Source organism: Scophthalmus maximus, chromosome 4 (genome assembly GCF_022379125.1).
Source record: "Scophthalmus maximus strain ysfricsl-2021 chromosome 4, ASM2237912v1, whole genome shotgun sequence".
NCBI lineage: Eukaryota > Metazoa > Chordata > Actinopteri > Pleuronectiformes > Scophthalmidae > Scophthalmus > Scophthalmus maximus.
The window spans coordinates 1,330,431-1,354,338 of record NC_061518.1 but is presented as its reverse complement, the minus strand read 5'-3'; the positions used below and the strand labels follow the sequence as shown (position 1 = coordinate 1,354,338).

At 43.2% G+C, this 23,908-nt stretch overlaps 1 protein-coding gene across 5 annotated transcripts in view; it reads right to left on the bottom strand.

The window, feature by feature from the left end:
* The window catches only part of ppip5k1a (diphosphoinositol pentakisphosphate kinase 1a), a 28,866-nt gene extending 9,951 nt beyond the window's left edge, over positions 1 to 18,915 (bottom strand). For 4 of the 5 annotated variants that reach the window (XM_047331525.1, XM_035628051.2, XM_047331524.1 and 1 more), the window contains exons 1-26: positions 18,788 to 18,915; positions 14,204 to 14,698; positions 13,323 to 13,518; positions 12,755 to 12,845; positions 12,576 to 12,661; positions 11,645 to 11,799; positions 10,212 to 10,313; positions 9,793 to 9,954; positions 9,536 to 9,657; positions 9,348 to 9,449; positions 8,593 to 8,679; positions 8,426 to 8,501; positions 8,203 to 8,312; positions 7,994 to 8,079; positions 7,755 to 7,880; positions 6,369 to 6,490; positions 6,092 to 6,274; positions 5,605 to 5,746; positions 5,174 to 5,397; positions 4,501 to 4,628; positions 4,068 to 4,182; positions 3,874 to 3,981; positions 3,148 to 3,264; positions 2,924 to 3,064; positions 2,497 to 2,590; positions 1,153 to 1,278 (exon numbers count right to left, since the gene is read on the bottom strand). In XM_047331525.1, the coding sequence (XP_047187481.1) occupies positions 1,153 to 1,278; positions 2,497 to 2,590; positions 2,924 to 3,064; positions 3,148 to 3,264; positions 3,874 to 3,981; positions 4,068 to 4,182; positions 4,501 to 4,628; positions 5,174 to 5,397; positions 5,605 to 5,746; positions 6,092 to 6,274; positions 6,369 to 6,490; positions 7,755 to 7,880; positions 7,994 to 8,079; positions 8,203 to 8,312; positions 8,426 to 8,501; positions 8,593 to 8,679; positions 9,348 to 9,449; positions 9,536 to 9,657; positions 9,793 to 9,954; positions 10,212 to 10,313; positions 11,645 to 11,799; positions 12,576 to 12,661; positions 12,755 to 12,845; positions 13,323 to 13,518; positions 14,204 to 14,347 (3,145 nt within the window). In that variant the 5' untranslated portion in view covers positions 14,348 to 14,698; positions 18,788 to 18,915. The remainder of the gene's footprint in view (positions 1 to 1,152; positions 1,279 to 2,496; positions 2,591 to 2,923; positions 3,065 to 3,147; positions 3,265 to 3,873; positions 3,982 to 4,067; positions 4,183 to 4,500; positions 4,629 to 5,173; positions 5,398 to 5,604; positions 5,747 to 6,091; positions 6,275 to 6,368; positions 6,491 to 7,754; positions 7,881 to 7,993; positions 8,080 to 8,202; positions 8,313 to 8,425; positions 8,502 to 8,592; positions 8,680 to 9,347; positions 9,450 to 9,535; positions 9,658 to 9,792; positions 9,955 to 10,211; positions 10,314 to 11,644; positions 11,800 to 12,575; positions 12,662 to 12,754; positions 12,846 to 13,322; positions 13,519 to 14,203; positions 14,699 to 18,787) is intronic. The other variant, XM_035628053.2, reaches the window with a different exon arrangement.
* Positions 18,916 to 23,908: the final 4,993 nt, after the last annotated feature.

Below are 23,908 nucleotides of genomic sequence, written 5' to 3'. Positions count from 1 at the left end.
ACACAAAGACAAGAAGAAGAAGAAAAAAAAGAACCTGACCAGGATTAAAAATATTTCAAAAAACCCTCAGAGGAGCATGCACTGATGTGTCATACTGCACTACATCAGGAGGATACAAAGCTTCCTTTGATTGTGGGAGATGAGGTGTAACAAGATGGACGACAAAGACCGACAGCGAAAGGCAACGTGTGAGGCAACATGGGGAGGATGGAGGCGATGAGGAGGAGACGAGACAACTTCTGCGTGGTGGTACCACACTGACACCTAATGGACCAAACCACAACCACCATGGTCGTTTTTTGTTTTTTTTATGCCCTGTATTCAACATTATAAACCATTCAGAATTTATTTTCACATACTGTATATATTTTCCCCAAGTCAAATCAGCAGGTTTGCTCAAATACTTAAAATATATATATTAAAAATAAAAAAAGTTAACTAGAGCCAGTTAACTAAGAATGAGAGAAACGGAAAAACTGAGCACACTATAAAATAAGTCAGTGCAGCCATGGAGCATGCAAGAAGAAAAAGAAGGAAAAATAAAAACATGGAGTATTATGATTGTAAGAATGAGGTGCAGATAACTTCACACATGCAGAAGTAAATAAAATAAAAAATAAAGCTTCTAACTGACATCTCCGAATAACAATCTCTCCAAAGCCCTGACATCTCTAAAAGCGACAGGTGAGATCGACACAGCTCAGTTGAGCTTGTGCCACATTTACCGCTTATCTATTTCACATAGAGCAAATTCTGTTTGGAACGTTTGAATTGGGCACGTGAACAGGAATCTGAAGGAAAAACACTCAAAGTGGCGTGGAGGAGGGGAGGAAATAAAAAAGATGGAAAAATCCAATGGCGTTGGTGACTAGAATGAATATGGAGTCCAAAAATACACTACTATAAAGTAAATGTATGGCCGTACATGATACTTTATAATCATACTCAACATATCTTACAGTGCAACATTCCTACTTTACGTGTTGCCCCTGTTTTTCCTCTTGGGGGCTTTTTTTTTTAATGCTCAGGTTTCTTACGGTAATTTTTCTTTGTATCTTTAAGGAAAATGGGAGTAAACATGATGCGAGTCTCTGATCTGCTGCTTGGCCCTGTGCAGGTTTTGGTGAAGGAAGCGCGCTCTCAAACACGTACCGTCTTTGTAGGACAGACTGCCGCTGGAGTATTTTTTGCGGTGTGCGCGCGCGTAGTCCTGCAGGTTAGGGGCGCTAGAGGAGCCGCCCAGGACAGTGGTGCTGAAGAGCCCGGCACACTGAGAGCCTGCGAGGGGGGGAGGCGGGGGATGAGGGGGGTTGGGCGGGTTAGTCATCGCTACATAACATGCTGTTACTCTAAACAACTGACCAGAGAGAAAGAGAGAAAGAGAGAAAAGACAGGGGCAGACAGCACATGCAGCTAACCAACACCAACATCTCCGTCTTCGCTCCTCACAAGAGGCGGGAGGAAGTTTAAAGTCGGGTACGTGAGACAGACGAGCTAAAACCCCGAGGGGCAAAACCCCCCCGAGTCGTAGCGTCTGTCGCCAGCACGTCTCTTGTGGGGCGTTCACACCGGACACGACGCAATTTTTGGGGATTTTCTTTGACGTTCGCTTTGCTCGCACAAGTTTGGTCGCTGGAACATTTGTGCTTAAATTTGCGTTATTCACGGGAATAACGGGAATATTTTCAAACACACACGATGAACTGTTGATGGAAAAAAAAGGCTACTCGAATTGCGTCTATTCGCGTCTTTGCATCGGCTTTGTACGTAATCCACGCGTGCAAATAATTCCTATCGCGCACAGTGTGAACGCACCAATAAGGTGTCAGAGAGTGATGTTTACAAACTGCAGTGTTGTGAGGTGCGGTCCGCACCATTTCTTCAATTTTTTTTTGTCAATTTACACAGCCAGGGCTTTTCCCGGCACTCACACAGAAACAAACAGCTGTGAGGAAATATTTGCTGAGTTTTACAAAAAGTGTATTGGATTAAAAATCGCTGACTGCCCCTTTAAGAATCCACTTTCCCTCTTTCTCTCGCTTCTCAACATCGGTGTGTACAAACAGAGCAACAAAAGAGAACGATAGGACGACTTTCTTCAGGTTTGACTGTTGGATGGAAAATAGTGGCACAAACAATTTTTCACATCACATTAAATTCATAAGAGTGGAGCTGAAAGGAAAATGTCTCAGTTGATTTGTGCTGAGAACATTTTATACAGATTCAGTTCGGAAATACGTCCACTCAGATCTGCAATATTGTTAAGAGGTTAAATTGTTTTTTTTAAGAATGATTCAGATTAAAAAGCATTAAACAAAATGGCCTCCATCAGAAACTACTGTACCTCGTAACAAACACATTTTCATCTGGAGAAATTACGTAAAGCCCTGCTGCCGTTTTCTACCAACCCAACACCCCTCCCCCGCATCCTTCCCACAGCCATTTCATCTTTACACACACACAGTTGCCGTGGCAACAGGGCATAACAATACCTACCTAATCCACTTTGTTTCATCTCGGGGGACTGACGAGAGCAGAACGAGAAGAGGCGGTAGCTGCCCACTTTGGAGGACGACGTCTCCGACAGGACCTGGTGGAGAAAACACACGCACACGCACGCACACACACACACACAGTGATTAACGGGGAAACTTTCGTAAACACGTCTCTGCTGCTGGCTGATAATTTGCAGAAGTGAAATACGACCTCGGACAAAACATGAGGCCAAAACCACAGGAGAGAAGCTCTGGATCTATAAACACACGGACTATAACATATAACTGAAAAATGTATCTGTGTGGAGGTTAGTGATTTAACCGATTTATAATTTGATGTTTGACTGTGCAAAGTATCTTTGAACCTGATTTCAGAAACAAAGACTCTAGTGTAACGAGTCTGCCGTTTTCTACAATTAGACCCTCACCTCCATGGAACCAGTCTTGTGGTTGCGTATGAGCGGCGACCTCCTCTGGATGGTGATCGGCTCAGACAGCGGCACTGCCCGGTCCGTCTCGTCCCGCGACAGGTCCTCCATGCTGCCGGGGTCCGTCTGCTTCTGCCCGTTCTGAACGAGCGGAGAAAAGAGATGCTGATTTCATGAGGTATGTAAATGTTTATGAATGTGATTGTACCCGTCCTGCTACAAACCTCTGCGGACGCCGGCCTGAAGCCGAAGCCAGTGGGTGCGTTCTCCTCCTCCTCCACGCCTTTGACCCCGGGGCTGAAGTGCAGCTCCACGTGGAAGCGTTCCTCAGACGTCAGCTCCTTTAGGAGGAACACCAGAGAAGTTATTTAACGAATTGTCTCTAACATGATACTTAAGTTGAATGACACAGTATTTTACTCTCAGGAATATAAAATTGCCAATAACTTTCAGTTTTTAAAAGCTTGGTAATACTCGTATCACAAGAGTAATATGGTTCAATAATATCTACATGTAAGATCCTTGAAAATCTAATCTGGATTTCCTGCTTTGTTCCCTGTTCCTCTTCAGTGGCTCCGCCCTGATTCTACCTATCAGTCGTCAATGAGGAACAAAAAACTAGACATGCAACAGTTAATCGATTAGTGATCGACTAGTAAAGGAATAGTCAACATTTTGGATAATCAATCAATCGGTTCAAGTAGTTTAAAAAAAAGAAGAAAAAAAAAAGAGTCAAAATCTCTGATTTCAACAACTTAAATGTGAATATTTTCCGGCTTCTTTGCTCCTCTATGACAGTAAACTGAATATCTTTGGTGTGTGGACAAAAACAAAACATCATCTTTTGGTTTTTGGGAAACATGATCGACATTTTTCAAACACTAATTGATTAATCGAGAACATAATCGTTAGTTGCAGCCCTAGGAAAAACTGAATAATAATAAAAATACCTTATTGTTGTCCTCATACAGCATGATGACAATCTGGGTCATGTAGTTGAGTTCAGAGACGGCACTGAGGTAATCCATGGCACGTTTCCACTGCTGGTCCTTCTCCTCCTGACACGCAAACACACACAAACACACTTTAACCTCCACCTGAGTATCAATCGACGATCTCACAGGTGTGACGTCGGATCTCTTACGTCAAGCAGGCCTCCGTAGCGGAAGATGCTGAGCAGCGAGTGGACGTGACTCTCGCTGGTGAAATACAGACGCGTCCTGACGTGGCGCCCGGGTGACATCACTCCACGGGAGTAGCTGCGGAAAAACCCAGCTCAACGTCACTTTCATTTATTTCTAACGGGGCACGGATCATTGTATTAGATGCATGAACTGATTTACTATATCAACATATTGAGTTTCCATTTATCTCCTTTTTTCACAACCAAAAATGAAAGAAATCATATTTCATCAGCACGTCGATTCCCTCAGACGCTCCTTGCCCCATCTTGTATTATTATCTAATAAAACCATATATAAGACACTGTGTATGGTATATAAAGGGTATAAAATATGCCCCTTGATACATCGACGTAGTAAATTAAACGTCCTCTTTAGACTCTTCTTCAGACTCACAGAGGATGTAGTTTGTTGACAGACTCGTCCTCGTGTGTCCTCTGCAGGTCGAGCTGGATCTTCCGGACCAGAGGGAGGCAGTAGGCGTACGCTATATCCAACTTCTCCACTCGATTGATGCCATATTCCTAAAAATAAAAAAAAGACACGTAAAAACATGTTTTTTTTTAAAAATGCTCCAACTGCTGTACTTTGACCTCTGACTTTAGTTTCTCTTGTTTCGCTTCATATGGAAATGTTAATCCGTCTCCAAAATTTTTTTTAGTTTTTACCTTTATTTGTGCTTCACACTGAAAGTCTTTTTAAGTTACCAGGTGGTTTTTAAAATGAAACACTAGTTTTTAAGTAGCTACATAACAATGACAAATAAAAGGAATCTTGAAATCTTGAAACTAGGACAAGTCTACTTATTCTATCAAAAACACACATTTAATTATTTAACATTGATTGAGGAACTATATTTTATGGCGAGGACAAAAATATTAAATGTATATAACTGTTATGCATGTCATGCCTTTTAAATGTTCAGGATTTTGCAACAAACTGACTTTTTAGTCCAAAAATAAAATTTCTTTGCAGAAGTTTGGGCAGAATTTAAGTTAGTCAACTATTAATTTATTTTAAACTGTGCATTTCTTCTGGTTATATAAACCCCCTCCTCCTCCCTCCTCACCTGTGGGATGACGATGTCGGCCAGAGCTCGTGACAGCCTGAACAGCTCCAGCGTGTCCTCCAGGCCCAGCGTGGCGTTGTGGATCACGTCGTACTTCACGCAGTCATAAATGTCGGGTATCTTGCTGATGTCGTAGCGGCCGTTCTTCATGCGGAAGTCTCTCTCCAGTTTGGACCAGCGCTGCAGCATCAGCTCCAGTGTCTCGCTGTGGTACAGCTGCAAGTCTGAGGAGGAGAGAGAGAGAGAAAGAAAGAGCGAGGGGAAGATCAATCACCATGGCAACGTATTCAAAATGCCAACGTTAACATGCCGATGTTGAGCAACGTTAAGCACGTCCACCATCTTGGTTTATAGAGAACATGTGGCCTGTCAGAAGTTAAAAGTTTAAAACCTCGACCTCCCCCCCGGGCGGACGGAGGGCGTTTGCTCACCAGCGGACTTGGGGTCCTCCATTCTTTTGCGGATCTGAGACGTGAGGCTCTGAATGAGGGCGTAGACGCGGTCGCACGTGGCCACCGGGTTCTGGATTATCTTCATGGAATTCACCAGAGAGTCACTGCTGGTCGGGGCCAGCTGCACCACGGAAAAAAAAGGCCATAAATAAGTCAAGTTAGCCGGAAGTACAATGAAACTTTCACATTTCATTTGATTTAACGCAGCAAAATGAAGAAATATGCTTAATCTCTAAACATTTAGCGAGAGAAATTTGCTAAAGAATTGATGAAAAAAGGTGAAAAACGCCGTATCTCACAATGTGAAGGAAAATGAACAAAAAGATTCCTGCATCCGCCCCAAAATTTGTATCTAATGAAATTTGAACAAACCAACTGACACGAGAGAACACAGAGCCTCCTTGGCAGAGAGACCTCATATGTACATCCTGTGTCAACCCATTGTCAAAGACGTGAAGCTCATCACCCTGTCGTAGTCCTCGTCGATGAAGTCGCGGTCCTTCTGCAGGATCTCGTGGAGTCGGGCCTTGACGCGGTGCTGGCAGCTGCTCAGCGAGTCGCTGTCGTTGTCCAGCAGCCCGTTCATGTTGGCGCTCTTCACCATCTGCACCAGGATGGGCGTCAGCTCGCCCTCCAGCGCCAGCAAACCCTGCTCACACACACACAAAGTATTTCATGGAGCTTTCGGAATCAAACAGTCACATGACCAGGTTGAAGAACCCTTCCCTCCTGACAGATCACACCTTTGCGAAAGCCGCGGCCGTCATCTGCACCCTTCCCTCATCGGACGCGTAGATCTTCAGGTCGTGTCTGTAGGTGCTGTGTAACCGTAGTAACCCGCAGCCTGGGAACCCGGCGTAGTCTCCTACAGGAAAACACAGAACCGACGTAAGAGCGTAAACAGACAAAACAGACTTTGTGAGTAATAACGGCTGATTACTACTTTTGTATTCATGGACTCACTTGTGATGAATTGATGAAAGAATTAATTAATTAGATGATTAAACACACAAAAAAAGACAGTGATTCTATGGAGACAGACATTCTGTCAGTTTGATGGCGACATTATTCTGAGAGAGTTAAATACTCCCACAGAGGCACCATGCACTGACCACTTGTTGATCTGTGTAACGAACCAGAAATCTCCTGAATACATTGGTTAAGACATCCACGATTTCTGTCTTCCTGATTTGACTGCATACATTTTTCCATTAAAACCACTGAGGATATAATCACACAAAGCCTGGAGGCGTATTTCCATTTGTTGTTCTCTTTTTTTTTTTCAAAGTCTGGCTCAACTTCACACTTTGAACTAGAACTAGCCGAACTCTTTGTTCCCCCGGCAGCTTCTCTGTTACTCTTCTTTAACATCCTGTGACTATTTACTTTGCCTTATTGAACAGTGTCACCTTTCATGTACAGGTTTTCTCCGTTTACATCTAAAGTTCTTTGGTAAAAAGGCCCAACAAAACTCATATTCCATTTTTCTTTGCCGCTGAGGTTGGATTTGGTCTTATTTACTGTGCTTATCCTCAGTCAGTTCTTTGACCTGCGCTCCTGAAGTTAACCCACTGTGTTACACCAGATTGGCCTGTTTACACAAGTGAAGAGTGACACAGCAGAGAAAGAGAGGAGACGGAGATCAACTGTATCTGTGCAGCCCAGAATTCAAAAGTTATTTCGGAAAACCATTTAGTCTTATTAAAGTACAACAACAGATTTTACACGTTGAATTGTCACTTTAGTTTTTAGCAGGTTCCACGGGGACTATGTATGTACTTTTTTATGTAATAAAAAAAGCATTAATTATGTGGATCTTCTTCTGTGTATTTCAATAAAAACAAAAAGTATGTTGGTGTTTTTAATGTTCCTCTCACTCTGACCTCATATGGATCAGCGGCTGCTCAGTGCGGCAGCAACATTACCAATTAAAAGTTTGGTAAATATTCGGCCACAGCCTCTGAACTCAATAAAGTTTTCCATTAGCAGCTGGGTGCTCATCCATTACATCTATAAATCAAAATTAATTAACTGTATACCATATGATTTATGAAAGAAAGGTGGAAGTGCAGGTCAAGAGGAATTTAAAAAAAATACCACCTCGTTTGAGTAGATAAACACACACACACCTTGTCCTCCAGGGTACATGCAGCGGAACGCCCGCCCCAGCTCCTCGGCCTGCACTCGGCCGGCAGGAGTCAGCTCCCCGCCCCACTTCAGTACCAGCAGCAGGGACGGACCTTCCTTGCGCGTGTCTGCGAAAACAAATACACAGTGGAAGTCACTTATTTGGGGGCCATCTTGGGCTTGGCAAAAACGGTTTGTTATTTTACTTATTTTGGAGTAGAAGGTGAAATAAAACTCCTACCTTCTTCCTCGCTGGAGGTTTTGGGCTGCCCATGGGGCAGGTAGGTCAGCTGCACTTTTCTGTTGATCCCAGAGAAGTGGCCATACCTTCGTTAGCATGAGGAAGAAAAGAACAAAAAATGGAATCAATAAAAGCCATTTGGGTCACGTGGCAGAAACTAGCGGGCGACTGGCGGTTAAACGAAGCGACCCGGTTCTCTCGTCACTCACATTTCCAGAACGGTCTTCAGCTGCTCCAGTTTGGACTTCTTCTCTTCTATCTCGCAGTCGTTGTGCTGCCCGAGTTCTGCCAGCAGCTGCCGCGTGATGTCCAGCACTTCCTGTTGGATGTTCACAGTAACAAGCCGTCAGAGACAAAGTTAAAGGCTCGCAGACATATGAGCTAAAAAGTTAAAATGAACTTCACCGTTTCTTTCGTCCGAGTTATTGTTACCTGCAGTTGTTTTGGCTTCTTGAGCTTTAGTTTCCCTGTTTTGTATCCTCCATATTTTTCAAAGAGATCGAAGAACCTGTATGGATTCAAAAGAATAACTTAAAGTTAATCAGAAGACTTTAATCCTGAAAAAACAGGAAGGTCAATAACGTAGAGAGAGGACTTACATGGGGTTGCGGACTTCCATCTTCATCTTCTGTTTGGGCGTTCGGTCTCCGTGTCGGATGATGGCGATGACGCAGCGCAGTTCCATCCTGAAGAGCAGACGTTCAGGTTCGAGCAGAAACAGTTTTCGTGTTAGGAAATTGTAAGTTAATTCACTAACAAAACGTTTAGAACTATAAACAAATATTTACCAGTATTCATGTGGTCATCCAATATGTTTCTGAATTGTGTGAACTTTAAGACGATGATCCAAGACAGTTTACATTATTTTAATCAATGTATAAAAGACAAATGAGAGCCTTGGATTCTTAATGGTCTCCTTAATTGTTTCATTCAGCAGCTACATTTTTCATGAGTGACTGGAGGAATATTTTTCCAATTTATGACTCATCTTATGATGATTGCAAATGTGTATAGACGTTAGGGAAATCATCTGGCTTGAAAAGATGCCACTGTGTACAGTGAATGAAATGTACAGTAACTATATCGGAAATTGCGAGATCTTGAAAAAAAATGGCTGTTTATAAAATCTGAAAAAGATAGATAGATAGATAGATAGAGAGATAGATACCCAGCTAGGTAGCTAGAGAGATATCTAGATAGATAGATAGATAGAGAGATAGATACCCAGCTAGGTAGCTAGAGAGATATCTAGATAGATAGATAGATAGAGAGATAGATACCCAGCTAGGTAGCTAGAGAGATATCTAGATAGATAGATAGATAGAGAGATAGATAGCTAGAGGTAATGACTCACATAGTCCCTGAAGTGGTGGGAACGATGGGAATGTCCTCCGCCTCAGTGGGGATGGACCAAGGGATCTGAAACTGAGGAGCCAGCTCGCGCATCACAATGTTCCTGAAGAGCCAAAACTTGAATCAGTCATAAATTAACCAAAGAAAGATCAGGAGAACATCAAATGACGTAAACATTAAAGGTGGTACCCGAGGATTTTGGCACAGTCGTCGTAGTACTTCATGGAGTTCTTCACAAAACTGAAACCGTTGACGTCGCACACGTAGGAGTGACCGTTGGCTCGGAGGAGGTCGAAGCCGCAGACTGTTTGCTGCGTAGAGAGAAGAGGAGGCGTTTCTTTCAGTGATGTGGAGACGCAACAATGGAACAAACCAGACTACGTCATCATCATCATCGTCATCATCGTCATCATCGTCGTCATCGTCGTCGTCGTGCCTCATCTCACCTGGAACGCGAGGCAAACCTTGCGGGCCACCAGCTTCTCCATGGCCGAGAGCATGACAGGGTAGCGGACCTCTTTGCCCTCGCTGTCTCTCTCCACCTTCCCGTCCAGAGCGGGCGACTTCCGGGCCTCAGCATGAGCGTAGTCCGGTCCCACCGTGTACACCTGAGGTCACACGACACGTCCACAGCCACCAGATGTAGATGTCAACTCAATTATTTCTTACCTTTTTAAAGTTGAGCTTAAAGGTTGCAATGACTAAGATTATTATTGTCCAATAGCTCAAAAAAAGTGATAATGTGAAGTGGGAGTGCTTAAAATTCACACGCTTGAGAGTTTGACCCCAACAGAACATGCCGAACAGAACGACATAAATTAATTATGACCCCGTCAAGTGTCCCGAAAAATAATCCATACTCTACCTTAACATCAGTGCCGTCTGTTGGCATGAACTCTTCGTAGATGTAGGAGCCCGTCTTCCTCACGCTGCTCTCCGGTGAGTAAACGCTGCTCCGACTCCCGATCTGCACAAATCACAGAGAGAGAAAAAACTGTCGTCATTAGAAAAACACCATCAAAGTCTTTGTTTTATTTATTCCCTTTATTAGAAGATTGAGGAGGTGCAAGCAGGAAGTAAACCGATCCGGTCATGTGACATATCACACTACACTTGTCACATGACAGCAATACATTTCGATCAGGACAATGTTTTTCATTTAACAGTTGGACATTTTTGCCCCAAAGCCCAAAAAACAACACTTTGAGCTCTGACATAGAAAGATCAAACCGGTTAAGCTCGTCACGCTCGGCTCAGTTCAGCAGATCAACACATCAATACGAAACGGATTAAACTGAAGGCGACACAATGGAAATGTCAGGAATGGCCCCCGGGCCTGTGACACTTTCCAAATATAGACGTTTCAGACACACGAGGGTTCTTTGATGGAGAAGAGAGAGAAACTCGAGTCTGAGAGACGATTCACTTCAAAGATTCATGAGACAAAACCAGAAAAAAATGGAATTAAAGGATAAACTAGTGTGTCATCATCATTAGTGTTCAATCTGTATACAGAAAGATTAACAACTAAGTAATAGTATGAGGATCGTTAACAGTGGTTGTTATGGCAACAACCAGGGTTCCGACACATTTTCCATTTCAAACTTCCAGACTCTAATTTCCTTCCTTGGGACCATATTTAAAATCCGAGTACAAATAGCTAGATGTTGATTAAGTAAATATTATTACATAAATGAATCATTTTTAAATCCAACTGTTAACAGGTTTCATTCTGACTTCATACACAGAAAGTCACAGTTTTTTTTTTTTTTTTACAAAAAGTTGATATTGAAATATTGATACTTCCAATTCCGACGTTACCTGTCCCAGGACTGATACTCATATTGACAGATTGATATTTAAACTCAGTAATTTTGGGTTTAATGTGTATTTTATCATCAACAGGGGAAACAACAGAACAAAGTAACTAGCTATCGAAGTAACGCCCGGTTAATAGGAACTACTTTATCCTTCCGCCGGTCATAGTCACATGTGAACTGTGCCTCTGTAGATACAGTAGTGGCAGGTACAGAGTGTGTTGCTATGGCGAAGTTTATCACTGACGGTGGGAAAATGATTCACGAGACTCGGGAGTTTGAGATGGATAATTACATTTTCTAAAAGTTTTAGATTCACGTCTGTTCACACTTACAACACCATACTACTCAAAATGTAATCCTACACTTTTCCATACACTGTAGGAAACCACGTAATTTAGTCGGCAGGTTCATCCGAACTCGCGCCGGCTCTTTTCAGCAGAAGACGAGGTGAGGTGAGGAAGAAGAGATAAACTAAAACCTTTCTGAAGAGGCGCTGGCTGCCGCCGCCGGCAGAGGTCGGGTAGTAGATGTAGACGTTGTGATCCTCAGCACAGACGGGCTTCTCCACAAAAGGCTTCTGGAAGATCTCTCCGTTCACCTCCACGTGGTCCTCGCCTTCCACCAGGTTACACTCTGTGACACACACACACACACACACACACACACACACACACACACACACACACACACACACACACACACACACACACACACACACACACACACACACACACACACACACACACACACACACACACACACACACACACACACACACAGCAAATGTTAGTGTCTGCAGGGAAGTCCCCCCTTTCCATTAACAACCATAGTTTATACAGATGACGCTCTACTTGTCAGTGTTTACTCTGTGGAGCAGCTCTGCACCTTTTTTTTTTAAAAACAGTCTTTACTCTCGAGGGAGGTGGAGTCACTTTGTAAAAACAGCATTTAAATGCCAGAGCCGTCACGTCGCAGCGCTCGAGTCCGGGACACTTAGCGGCTGCTTCACATTCGAGTCTATATTTATCCATGAGCTGAAATAAAACCAACGCAGTCTTCAACTGAAACGTTTCACTGGAGAGGTGAAAACTTTGAGGATTGAATTTGAAGTGTAGGGAATGTAGGGCTGCAGCTACAACGATTATTTTCATTATTGATTAGTTTTTTTGGTCCATAAAAAGTCGTAAAATGGTGAAAAATGTAAATCGTTTTTCCCAAACCCCCAATGATGATGTTTTGTTTCGTCCACACACCAAAGATATTTAGTTTACCATCATAGACGAGTAAAGAACAAAGAAAATATTTACGTTTAAGAAGCTGAAATTAGAGAATTTTGCCCGAGAAAGTGTAGGAAAGTACAAAGATGCATCAATAACAAATGATTTATTGGTTATGAATATCAGACTGACCTTCTGGTTTGTCTGGGTCACGGTTCAGCACGGCATAGCGAGGCAGATCAATCCCTTCCTCCTGCAGGATGCGATACACCTCTCTCCTATTGACAAAAGTAAATATAAAATAATATATATGAATATGTAAACTATGATTGCTGTATTATCAAACCTCACTTTGCCTTTTGTCAGATTACCTGTCCTGTATGTAGTACTGCATGTTCAGGTCGTTGATGAGCAGAGGGTTTCTCAGTTTGGCGTAGCTCACTGCCTTGTCCAGTGGGAAGCCTGGTTCACATTTGAATAGTTCAATAAATAAAAATCATAGATAATATGCTGACAACAACACATAAAGTTCAAGTTCTGAGTTGCAGTTAATTACGGAAACTGTGGGTACAGATTACGAATCTGTGTGTCCGGATTACGAATCTGTGGGTACGGATTACAAAAACTGTGGGTATGGATTACAAAAACTGGGTATGGATTAAGAAAACTGTGGGTACGGATTACAAAATCTTTGGGCACGGATTATGAAAACTGTGGGCAGGGATTACGAAAACTGTTGGCAGGGATTACGAAAACTGTGGGCAGGGATTACGAAAGCTCTGGGCAGGGATTACGAATCTGTGGGTACGTATTACGAATCTGTGGGTACGTATTACGAATCTGTGGGTACGGATTACGAATCTGTGGGTACGTATTACGAATCTGTGGGTACGTCTTACGAAATCTGTGTGTACGGATTACGGAAACTGTGCGTCGTACCTTTGGAGTGGAATGAGATGAGGCAGTCGCACAGAGGCCACTTGTCCACGGCCTCGTTGAGGATGACGTCCTCGGGGAAGATGACCACAGTGATGTACTCGAACCTGCACAGTCTCTCCAGGATCTGGGTCATGGGCTTGGACTTGGACTTCTTCATCATGCAGCAGATCCCCACCACGATCTGTTGCTCCACGGGCTGAGGAGGAGAAAAGAGAGCGACACTTTCATGATCTGTCCGCGGGGGCAGGGGAGGACAAGGGGCAGCTTCGTCCCTCAAACTGAAGAGCTGAACATCATTAACAACACAATAGAGATTGTTGTTCTGTCAGTGCTGGGAAATATTCAGAGACAAAAATAAACCGAGGGCGCTTCTACATCGACCTTGTTTGGTCAACGGACCAAAATTTGGTCCAAACAAAAGAGGTGGTCTGGGTCCGGATTAAACTGAACCATGGTTCGGTTGTAAACTTCACGTATTTGAGTGCGGATGCGAAGTGCAAATCTACCGTAGAATCAATCACGTTCTCTCTTATCCACCATAACCATAGCTCGCATCATGGCTACCTCACTAGCTATTTATTGATAATGTACTTTTTTTTTATTCATTCATAATCAGAGACGCTGATATTTATTCGTGAATATGATAGTGACTGTTTTAACGCGACAGAGTCAACTACACGCAGCCATCCATCTTTGTATTTTAAATAATTTCATCTGCAACTAAAACTGAATCCAACACAGAATCTGACCTCTGACCTTCTGCGTGTAGACACAGATTTACTAATTTATTCGTCGTTCGAATTCATTTTCAACATTTCACGCCTGGCAGCTACATGGAGACAAAAACAAAGTGGAGATGTAGTTTGACCGCAGCCTCCCACCGAGTCCGTGTCCTCGTCGTCCTCGTACAGCTCCATGTCCGTCCTCATGCTGTCCTCCAGGGCCTCGCTCTCATCGTCCTCGCAGCCCACGAAGAATCTGGGAGCGCCGCGCCGGCTCTCGCCCGGGCTGTCGGGCTCTGACATCACAGTCCCCCGCGGCAGCCCTCAGCGTCCCACCGCGCCATCGTACACCAACACGCCGCTGGGGCGGGCCGCCGATGCTGGGGGGGGGGGGGGGGGGGGGGGGGGTGGGGGAGAGGGGGACGGGTGGCGCTCTGCCTGGGGCTGGACAGCAGAGCCCGGGGGGGTGAAGGTGAGGGGGCAGACGAGCAGGATGAGACAGAATGATGGAGGGGAGTCCTCGGCCACGACGTCGTCACTCGAGTCTTTTCACATCTCATATGACTCGGCTCGGGTTTCTCAGCAGTCTGGAGGCTGAAGCTCCGATTATCTGACGACGGTCCTTTCCTCCATTTGTGTGCGAGACTGAGAGTCCTGCAACAGAAACATAACAGTGTTGATGAGTTGTTTGGTTCATAAAATGTTGCAAAATGTCAATCGTGTTTCCCGAAACCACCAAAGATATTCAGTTTACCGTCACAGAGGAGCAAAGAAACCAGGAAATATTCTTGATTAATTCTGTAGTCGATTACTGTTGCGTCTCTACATGTGGGTTGATTTGGTTTTTCAACTGCACAGTAGATCTCAACATTCCGTCACTTCACACTGAGCCGACGGTATGTACTGTACTCCACTGTTACACATTTAACCCCGGCGCTGCTCTGACGTGCATCGCCACTAAACATTAGCCGGTCGTCGTGGAGACGGGACAGGCAGCGGACATGTGGTCACACTGTACAAACCACAAACTGCTCTCATCATCCTCGACTGTAGGTCTCGGACCGAGGCGCACATCTGAACAACAACAACAACCTGCTTCAGCTTCACGCACAGTTTCAGTGGAGAACATTGTAATTCGCAAAAATATCCCAACGCCCGAGAGAGATCTGCAGCTGAGGGGAAAACAAACAAAGCTGCAGCGAGGCCGAGGTCCCGCTGGACACTGTGGCTGTTTATTTTAAGTCACCGTGACCTAAAAAAAAAAGGGGTCAGTTAATCTTTCTGGGATCCACATAACAGGAAAAACTGAACGTGTTTTTTTTACGGTACAATGTGGAAATTGTGAAATTGTCACGGGCAAGCTGCTCCGATTTTGAACACTAAAGACTAAACAATGAATCGAGAACATATTCAATATATCAATCAATGAAAATAATCATTGATAAGATCAATTCGCCAAAGGAATGACGAACAGCGGCTAATGGTCGAGCCTTACGGGGTCTTCTACCAAGTACGTGTTCTTGACGTAAAAAAAAGACGATATGTACGAAACGGTAATGTCAAACAAATTAGAAGCAAACTTTTGAAAGTTCGCAAAAAAGAAAATGTGATTTTCGTGCGTTGTCCATCAACTGGTGTCGAGCGAAAGAACTACACCATGTTGGTCAGAAGGTGGCGCTATAGGCTTCGTGACCGGCCGTGACGTGGCTGTAATAGAACAGTAGAAGAACAAGTGGTCTCTAACAGAAAACAAAACGACAGCTTTGACAGCGGCAACAGCTGATCAGTCATGTGAGCTGAATGTTCGCAAGGTCAGAACTTATTCTGACTTATTCTAAGTCGTTTCTCTTTTGCATTTTGCGCCCAAACTGTTTTTCGCCCAAAAAGGTCAGAAAATTGCGAATTTTTCCATTTCAATCAACTTTTTCAAATGTGATACTTGATGGAAACACAGACAGTAACAGTTGTTTTTGTTTTTTGACCAATGTATTTGTGAAGCTTTCATTTTTCAATTCAAACAAAAAAAATCACACCTTGATTTTGGGTGAAATCTGTGCACATGAAAAACAGCGGTTTCATGCAGGTGAGGATTTACCTGCTGCCTGCTACAGAAACGTATCCGTGCTCCTAGTTTGCCTCTGGGTTGATTTGAAATGAGCTCTCTCCGGGGCCTGAGTGGATTAGTGTTTCCGACTCCAAGTGTGTGAGCGTCACAGCTAATCCCCTCTATTACACCGGCTCCTCACTCAGGATACAAGGGGCCAACGAGGTCGTGTCCTCTTGTTTCTAATGGGACTATCTGAGGGGTTGTTTCCGTGCTACACACAAAGCTGCTGTGGGACGAAAACCCAGGAACCCACATTGTAAACAGCTTTTTTTTAAGGAGCTTTTTTTTTTTTTTAAACCTTGAAACAATCCATGCAGAGGTTGTTTTTTTCCGAATGTTTGGAGTTCTTTTCCATAAAGAAAAGACTTAATATCACATTACATTCATTTTGCTGACGCTTTTGTCCAAAGCGACCTATGTTAATCGAGGCAGGTACAGTAGCATTAAGGGCCCACACTGGGACCTCCTGGAATCGAACCCCAACCTCCTGTACCTAAGTCAGCGGAGTGACCCACTAACCTGTAACAGCTGAAATGAGTGAATATTAAGAAAGTGGGCAGATTCATTTTCTATTGATCGAGTTATCGACGAATCATAATAGCTTGCAAATGAAGAGCAGCAGCACGGTGGTCACTGGAGAAGCCTTTATGACAATAACAGTAAAACAGCCGATTAATAAACTCCATCATCAACTAAAATCTCAACTGAACCTTTAATACATTTTCCTGTTCATCACTTTCATTTTCTTTTCTTCGCAGCAGGTCCCCACTCCTCGCTGGGGGCAGGTTAGACCTCGGATCTGCTGCGACGGAGCGTGAATCTGTGCCAGAAGTCATTTCAATGACCTTGATAAGGATCAAAATATCTTTTACCTGACCGATAGGAAACGCTGCCACTTAAATAGACGACGTGTTCCTTCAGTGATGCTCTTGTTCTATTTAAAGGTGTAAGGGACGTCATTTCTAGACGGTGTCTTCTTCACATTTAACTCTTTTTAGGTTCAGTAGAATAAATTATTGCGTACAAAAGGCTCAAAGTGAACGGCCGACTTTAGTACAGAAGGTCGGGGGTTCGATTCCCAGTCAGGGGGGCAAGGCCCTGAATGCTGCCTGCCCTTCTTCTGATATGTGACCGATTATTGTAAGACGCTCTGGACAAAAGCGTCAGCAAAACGAGTGTAATGTAATGCTTTTGAATGAAAATTCTAAATAATAAAGTTATTAATTACAATGTTGTAACCAACAGTGACTTATTTTCTGATGAATTGATGGATTGTAAATGATGTCAAACATGACATCAGGTTTTTCCTGACCAGCTCCTGACCAGCAGTCGAAAAAAACTAAAAGTAGACAGACAGAAAATGAATATGCAGTAATTTTATTGACAATCTGATGCTTTTCTTTTCCATACATGATGGTAAACCGATTATTTTTTTGGGTGGGGATGAAAAATTATGAAATTTAAAAAAACAACAACACAACTTTGGTCTGAGGGAAATTAAAACAAGCACTTTCCAATATTCTCTAGCAGCTTATACAGGGTTCATACTTCTATGACACTTTCCAAAACCCAGTTCTATAGACTTGCTTTTATGTGATGTCGTCTCTTTACATCGTCTTTTTTATTTTTTTCATTTACAGATATGTGACCTGAAAACCGTGTTATTGTGGGAATGCTGATTTTAATTGTCTGTGATTTGTATGTTTTTGGGAAAGCACTTTGTGAAGATACTTCCGAAAGGTGCTTTATAAATAAAATGATTATTATTATTATTATTATTATTATTATTGCTACTATTATACACCTTTTCCAAAGTCAAATTCAAGCACTTTTCAAGCATTTTCAAGGTCAACTTTCCAGCTCCTCCAGCACCTGACAGCTGTGGTAAATTACATATTTCTACAAACACACGTTTAAAGAGATGGTATTATGCTATAAACATCCAAAATCGTGTTTTGTAATAACAGAAGAATGAAAAAAAATTAAAGGACACATAAGTTAACTGGTTTAAAGTGTGTCACGTGTTTGTTGTGTGGGGGAAAAAAAATCAGATACAATTGAAGCATTTTCAAGCACTTTATCCAAAATTCAAGCACTTTTCAAAACCTTGAAAAATCAGTTATTGTTATGGATTTCAAGCCGCCGCACGAATCTATCGATCACACCAGGACACGTCAGGCTGATCGATAATTCAACTTGTGCATGAATCATATTCAGAGTAATGTGACAGGCAGGAATCCTCACGCGACCATTTCCAGCTGATCAACTGATCGATCAGTTGTCCAAGAAGAATACATATATATAGATATAGAGAGAGAGAGATATATATATATATATATGACTGTATGTATGCACATGAGCCACAACAACAAGACAACTCGGGTCGTTGACAAATGATCATTCAGCGAGGAAATGACCGTTAATGTTTTTAGCGAAACCACATTTAGCTCCTGTTAGCCACTGTTAGCATCGAGCTAACTACTGTCCCAGTAGTGTTCGGCAATGGCGGCTGGGGCCAAACATTCGAACTCCCCCCGTTTGCGGTCAACTCGTGTGCGAGCGGCGACGCGAGGGGGAGGAGGAGAAGAGTAAAGAGTCGATGCTATGAAAGGAATACGTTTAAACGATGAACTCACAGTGAAGCTCCGCGGGTCGATCCGCCGCCATCAGCTCGCTCGCTTCACTTTGCCTGTGAAACCTACCGTGACTGTTTTTTTTCTTTCTATTTTTTCCGGTTTTGACACACGGGGACGACGAACGTCCGATGTAACCAATGGGAGAAGAGGAAGATTTAAAAGGGAGGGCGTGGCCCGAACAACCACACGAGCCAATAAGCGACGAATGAAAAACATGAACCCAGGAGTGAAGAGCGCCCTCTAGCGTCAGGCGAGGCTCTGTGGCACAAGCGGCGACACACAACGTTGAAATGTAACTTTATAATGTGATTAACTGCACCAGGCTTCTGTATCTGGAGGGTTGAGCTCATATTCCTCCTCATAACAACAGAAATGGCGCATCTGGAGGTTTATCTAGGTTCAGGTTACTTTATGTATGTTTATTTAAAATCTATTATTTACTTCATATGCTGTTCCTTCTTTTAAGTCACTTTTAAAAACCCATTTCTATAGACTTATTTTTATGGGATGTTGTCTTTTTATATCATCTTTTTATATCTTTTTTTATTTCAGATATGTGACCTGAAAACCGTATTATTGTTGGAATGCTGATTTTAATTGTCTGTGATTTGTACGTTTTTGTGAAAGCACTTTGTGAAGCTACTTCTGAAAGGTGCTATGTAAATGAAATTATTATTATTATTATTATTATTAAAACCTGTAGGTAGATTTGTTATGCAGCTGAGAGAGCAGGCATCCATCTTGAACATTTTAAGACTGAAAATATTCACAGAGACACGACAGACAGACAGAAAAGTGCAGTTTATCACATTATTCTTCACATGTTGTTATTTTCCTACGAAAAGTGCTGAAGTGCCACAGTGGAATTAAAATTATGTGTAGTGTTTCTCACTAGTAATACATATTTTTCACGTTATAACGAAATCTACTTGTTTCCTCAAATGTTTGGCGACACATTCTTCCAGTAGATTTCGACTTCTTAAGAACGTGCATATTCCGTCCACAAAATGATGACGTTCTAACGTGAAACTTTCTCGTTATGACGAGGAAAATATGTTGTAATAACGGGAAACACCCAATATATTTTTTATTCAACAGTTCAGCACTTTTCAGTAATTTTCCAGATCAATCTGTTGATAATATTTAGATTTAGACTTTATTGATCCAGTGTTAGTGCAGCAGGTATCACACAACACACCTTAGAAAATATACAATACATACCAAAAAAATAGAGAATAAGGAAAATAAATATAAAGAATATACATGAAATAGTGCAGTATGTGCAATCAGTTTGCAGTAATGTTCAGATCGTAGAGCATCGATTCCAGGTACTTTCAATTTACAATAAAATGGCAGTATTTCCCAGTTTGGGATCAATAAAGTTACAGTTTCAAGACAAATATCGACCTGGTGAGTTAATGTACGAGTAGTGGATGGATTACACCTGTTTGCCCCAAGGGGTCAAAGGGTCACTGGAACTTATGTTTGTCATTGCACGCTTCAGTGTTTGCACCGTGTTGCATATAATCCCAGAACGGGAAGTTTTGTGACGGCTTCACCTACTGGATTTCTAGCCTTTTTTGAAAAGGTGACCCAGCCCTCCTCCTCCTCCTCCTCCTCCTCCTCCTCTTCCTCCTCCTCCTCCTCCTCCACCTCTTCCTCCTCCTCCTCTTCCTCCTCCTCCTCCCTCCTCCTCTTCCTCCTCCTCCTCCTCCTCCTCCTCCTCCTCCTCCTCTTCCTCCTCCTCCTCCTCCTCCTCCTCTTCCTCCTCCTCCTCCTCCTCCTCCTCCTCCTCCTCCACACGTTGATGTAAGGTTGAACATCGATGTCAGCGTGTCCAGCCCCACGCCGCCCTGTCGGTCACATACCTGCACGTGCAGCCGGCGTGGGGCTGTTCCCTGGGCCACAGAGGGCCACTATGCTGCTCATGAAAGGAGCATTTTATAAACAGCGCGGCGCAAACAAGGCTCTTCTATAATCAGCGCGAACACGGAGAATGATGAGAGGTCGCACCCACTTGCACAAATATAGTAGGGAAATAAAAATACCTTTTTTAACCTCTCAGCATTTTTTAGAAGAAAAAAAAAAGAAGCTATTCATGTTGTTTGTGTTGCATCACCGAGGATTTTTATGTACTGGGGACTATACCTGGGGTTTGAGGTGAAGAGGCAGCGTTGGTCTGATTTCCTGTAAATGACCCCTGTCTTCTCCCTCACCGTGCCCCCAGCTGCTCTCACAAAGGCCCCCTCTGTGAGGAGACCACCGCCTTCATATGGCTTCCATTTGCCCAAAGTCAGGGGTGTGGGCCTGGGCCCCTGCGGCAGCTTCTGGGCCCCAGACTGTGAAACACAGGCAGCAACTCATCACACACTTGACTGGATCTTCATACCACTGGGATCATCTTGGGATAAATGTGGAATTCATGGAGTATTGAATATTCTACACGGTGTCGTTTCACCACTCTGGTTGTTTTAAATGTGCTTCTTTTAAATAAAACCTGACGAGACGAATTCTCAATTCAATCCTTGGCCTCTTGAACAAGCAGAGCTGCCCAGAAACAGAGAGGACGTTATACAAGAAACTGTCGTTCATGGAGGAGCTTCAGCGGCCCGAGGTTGTTTCAGCCCGACGCAAGAACACGTCCTGTCGGCAGAGCGACACATAAAACATGTACACGATGTCTTTCAGAGGGACGAGGGGGCAACCTTCCATCCATCAATTTATCAATCCATCCATCCATCCATCCATGTATTTATCCATCCATCCAATCATCCATTTATTTATCCATCCATTCAACCATCCATCCATCCAACCATCCATCCATCCATTTATCCATTTATCCATCCATCCATCCATGTATTTATCCATCCATCCAATCATCCATTTATTTATCCATCCATCCAATCATCCATCCATCCAATCATCCAATCATCCAACAATCCATCCATCTAATCATCCATTTATTTATCCATCCATCCAACTATCCATCCATCCATTTATCCATTTATCCATTTATCCATTATCCATCCATCCATCCATGTATTTATCCATCCATCCAATCATCCATTTATTTATCCATCCATCCATCCAATCATCCATCCATCCAACCATCCATCCATCCATTAATCCATCCAATCATCCAACAATCCATCCATCCAGTTATTTATCCATCCACCCAATCATCCATCCATCCAATCATCCATCCATCCATTTATCCATTTATCCATCCATCCATCCAAACATTTATTTATCCATCCATCCAATCATACATCCATCCATTTATCCATCCAATCATCCAACAATCCATCCATCCATTTATCCATCCATCCATTAATCCATCCATCCACTAAACAATCAAACCATCCATCCATCCATTCAGCCGTATGATGGTCGACCCGTCAGGCATTATTAGAATTAATTTAAGATACTAAAGTTATTAAAAAGTGATGTGAGAGAATTAAAGTCTGATCATATGATTAACGACCCTGACTGGACCCCCCCCCCCCCCTTCCACCCAGAAACAGAGAGGAAATTTAACAAGAAACTCAAGAAACTGTCGTTCATGGAGGAGCTTCAGCGGCCCGAGGTTGTTTCAGCCCGACGCGAGAACACGTCCTGTCGGCAGAGCGCCACATAAAACATGTACAGGACGTCTTTCAGAGGGACGAGGGGGCGGCACGTGTCCCGTGTCGAGTGGGCGAGCGCAGCCGCCCCGCGGTCTTTTATCAGCTGTGTGAGAAGAAAGTGTGTTCTGTGCTCCGGCGTGAGTAAAGCCAGTGTGCTCTGTCACTCGCGCCCCGCAGGTCCACACATTCCGTATTCATCCTGATTCTGAGCGAATGCAAACAAACCAACCAACAGGGAACACGCATGAACCGGCCCGGTCGCGTGCTCGAGCGTATATATCCTGTAGTTCACGTACTCTCAGCCACTTTGATGTGTTCACCTGTGATCCGCTGACAAATTCAAATATAGTCAAATATTCCTCGATCGTCGCCAAGTTCAAAAATTCCCCTTTTGTTTTTGTGGAATTGGCGAAAAAGAAGCTTTCGCCAAAACGTCAAAGACCGATCTCAGGAAACTGTCTTCACTCGTTCACTATTAATAATCAACATCTATGTTTATTTCTCTTTTTATATTCAAACACAACTCTATTGAAACAAATGACTTTGACCTCTGACCTTAAATTTAAACTGAAAAACCTCAAAGGGAAAAAACAATTAAAAAGTACAGCTTGAGTCATCTGATGGTGTTTCTGTCCGTCGCCTGTGGTCTTGTTTCTTCTCGACCCGTCAGAGAAAAGGGTTCAGACTCGATTGAACATCTCTTGGTTGCAGACTCACGTTTTTTTTCATTCTGTTGACTCGAATCAACTCGAGTTAAACCGACGCAACATTTGTTTCTCCGCTTAAGCCCGATTCCTGTTCAGGTCCAAGTCCACCTCCACTCCCACGAAGGTCCTCCAAAATCAAACACCACGCAGCGACGTCGACTCCTTTTTCCGGTTCGTCTTCTTCCTGCAGACGTCTCACACGACACGAGTCTTTTGTTCTGATCTCCAGCGCGGGGAGAAGCTGCAGACTCACCTCAGTGCTGCTGCACACAGCAGCCATTCATATTCATATCTTATTGGTTGTTAATGCGTTGCTTCACTCGGTGATGTCGATTGACGACATCGTTCCAACCCTTTCGATCAGAAACATATTTTTGAATAATCTATATATGAGCTTCAGGTTGTGTCCATAGTCCTATAGGGACGCAGAGATACCTGGAGACTACGCACGTACGTCATTACCTGACTTCTTCATGACATCACTCATCGTATGACATCATATGATAGGTGATCATTTTTCTGATCAATTTAAGTCTCAGATTATCTGTCTATCGTTTCTGAAAGAAAAATGTAGGATCATATTTTTTTTACCTTTGACCTTTGACACGCACACACACACACACACACACAAAGGGGCTGAAAGATTACCCTATGTTGTGTTATTATGATAAAGAAACATTTATTATAGCCGTTTAATTGTCTTACGTCATTGAACTGTTGCACTACTGTTTGCTAAAGTAACCACGGTATCCCTGCAATATGACTTTTGTTCCTGTATATACATATAT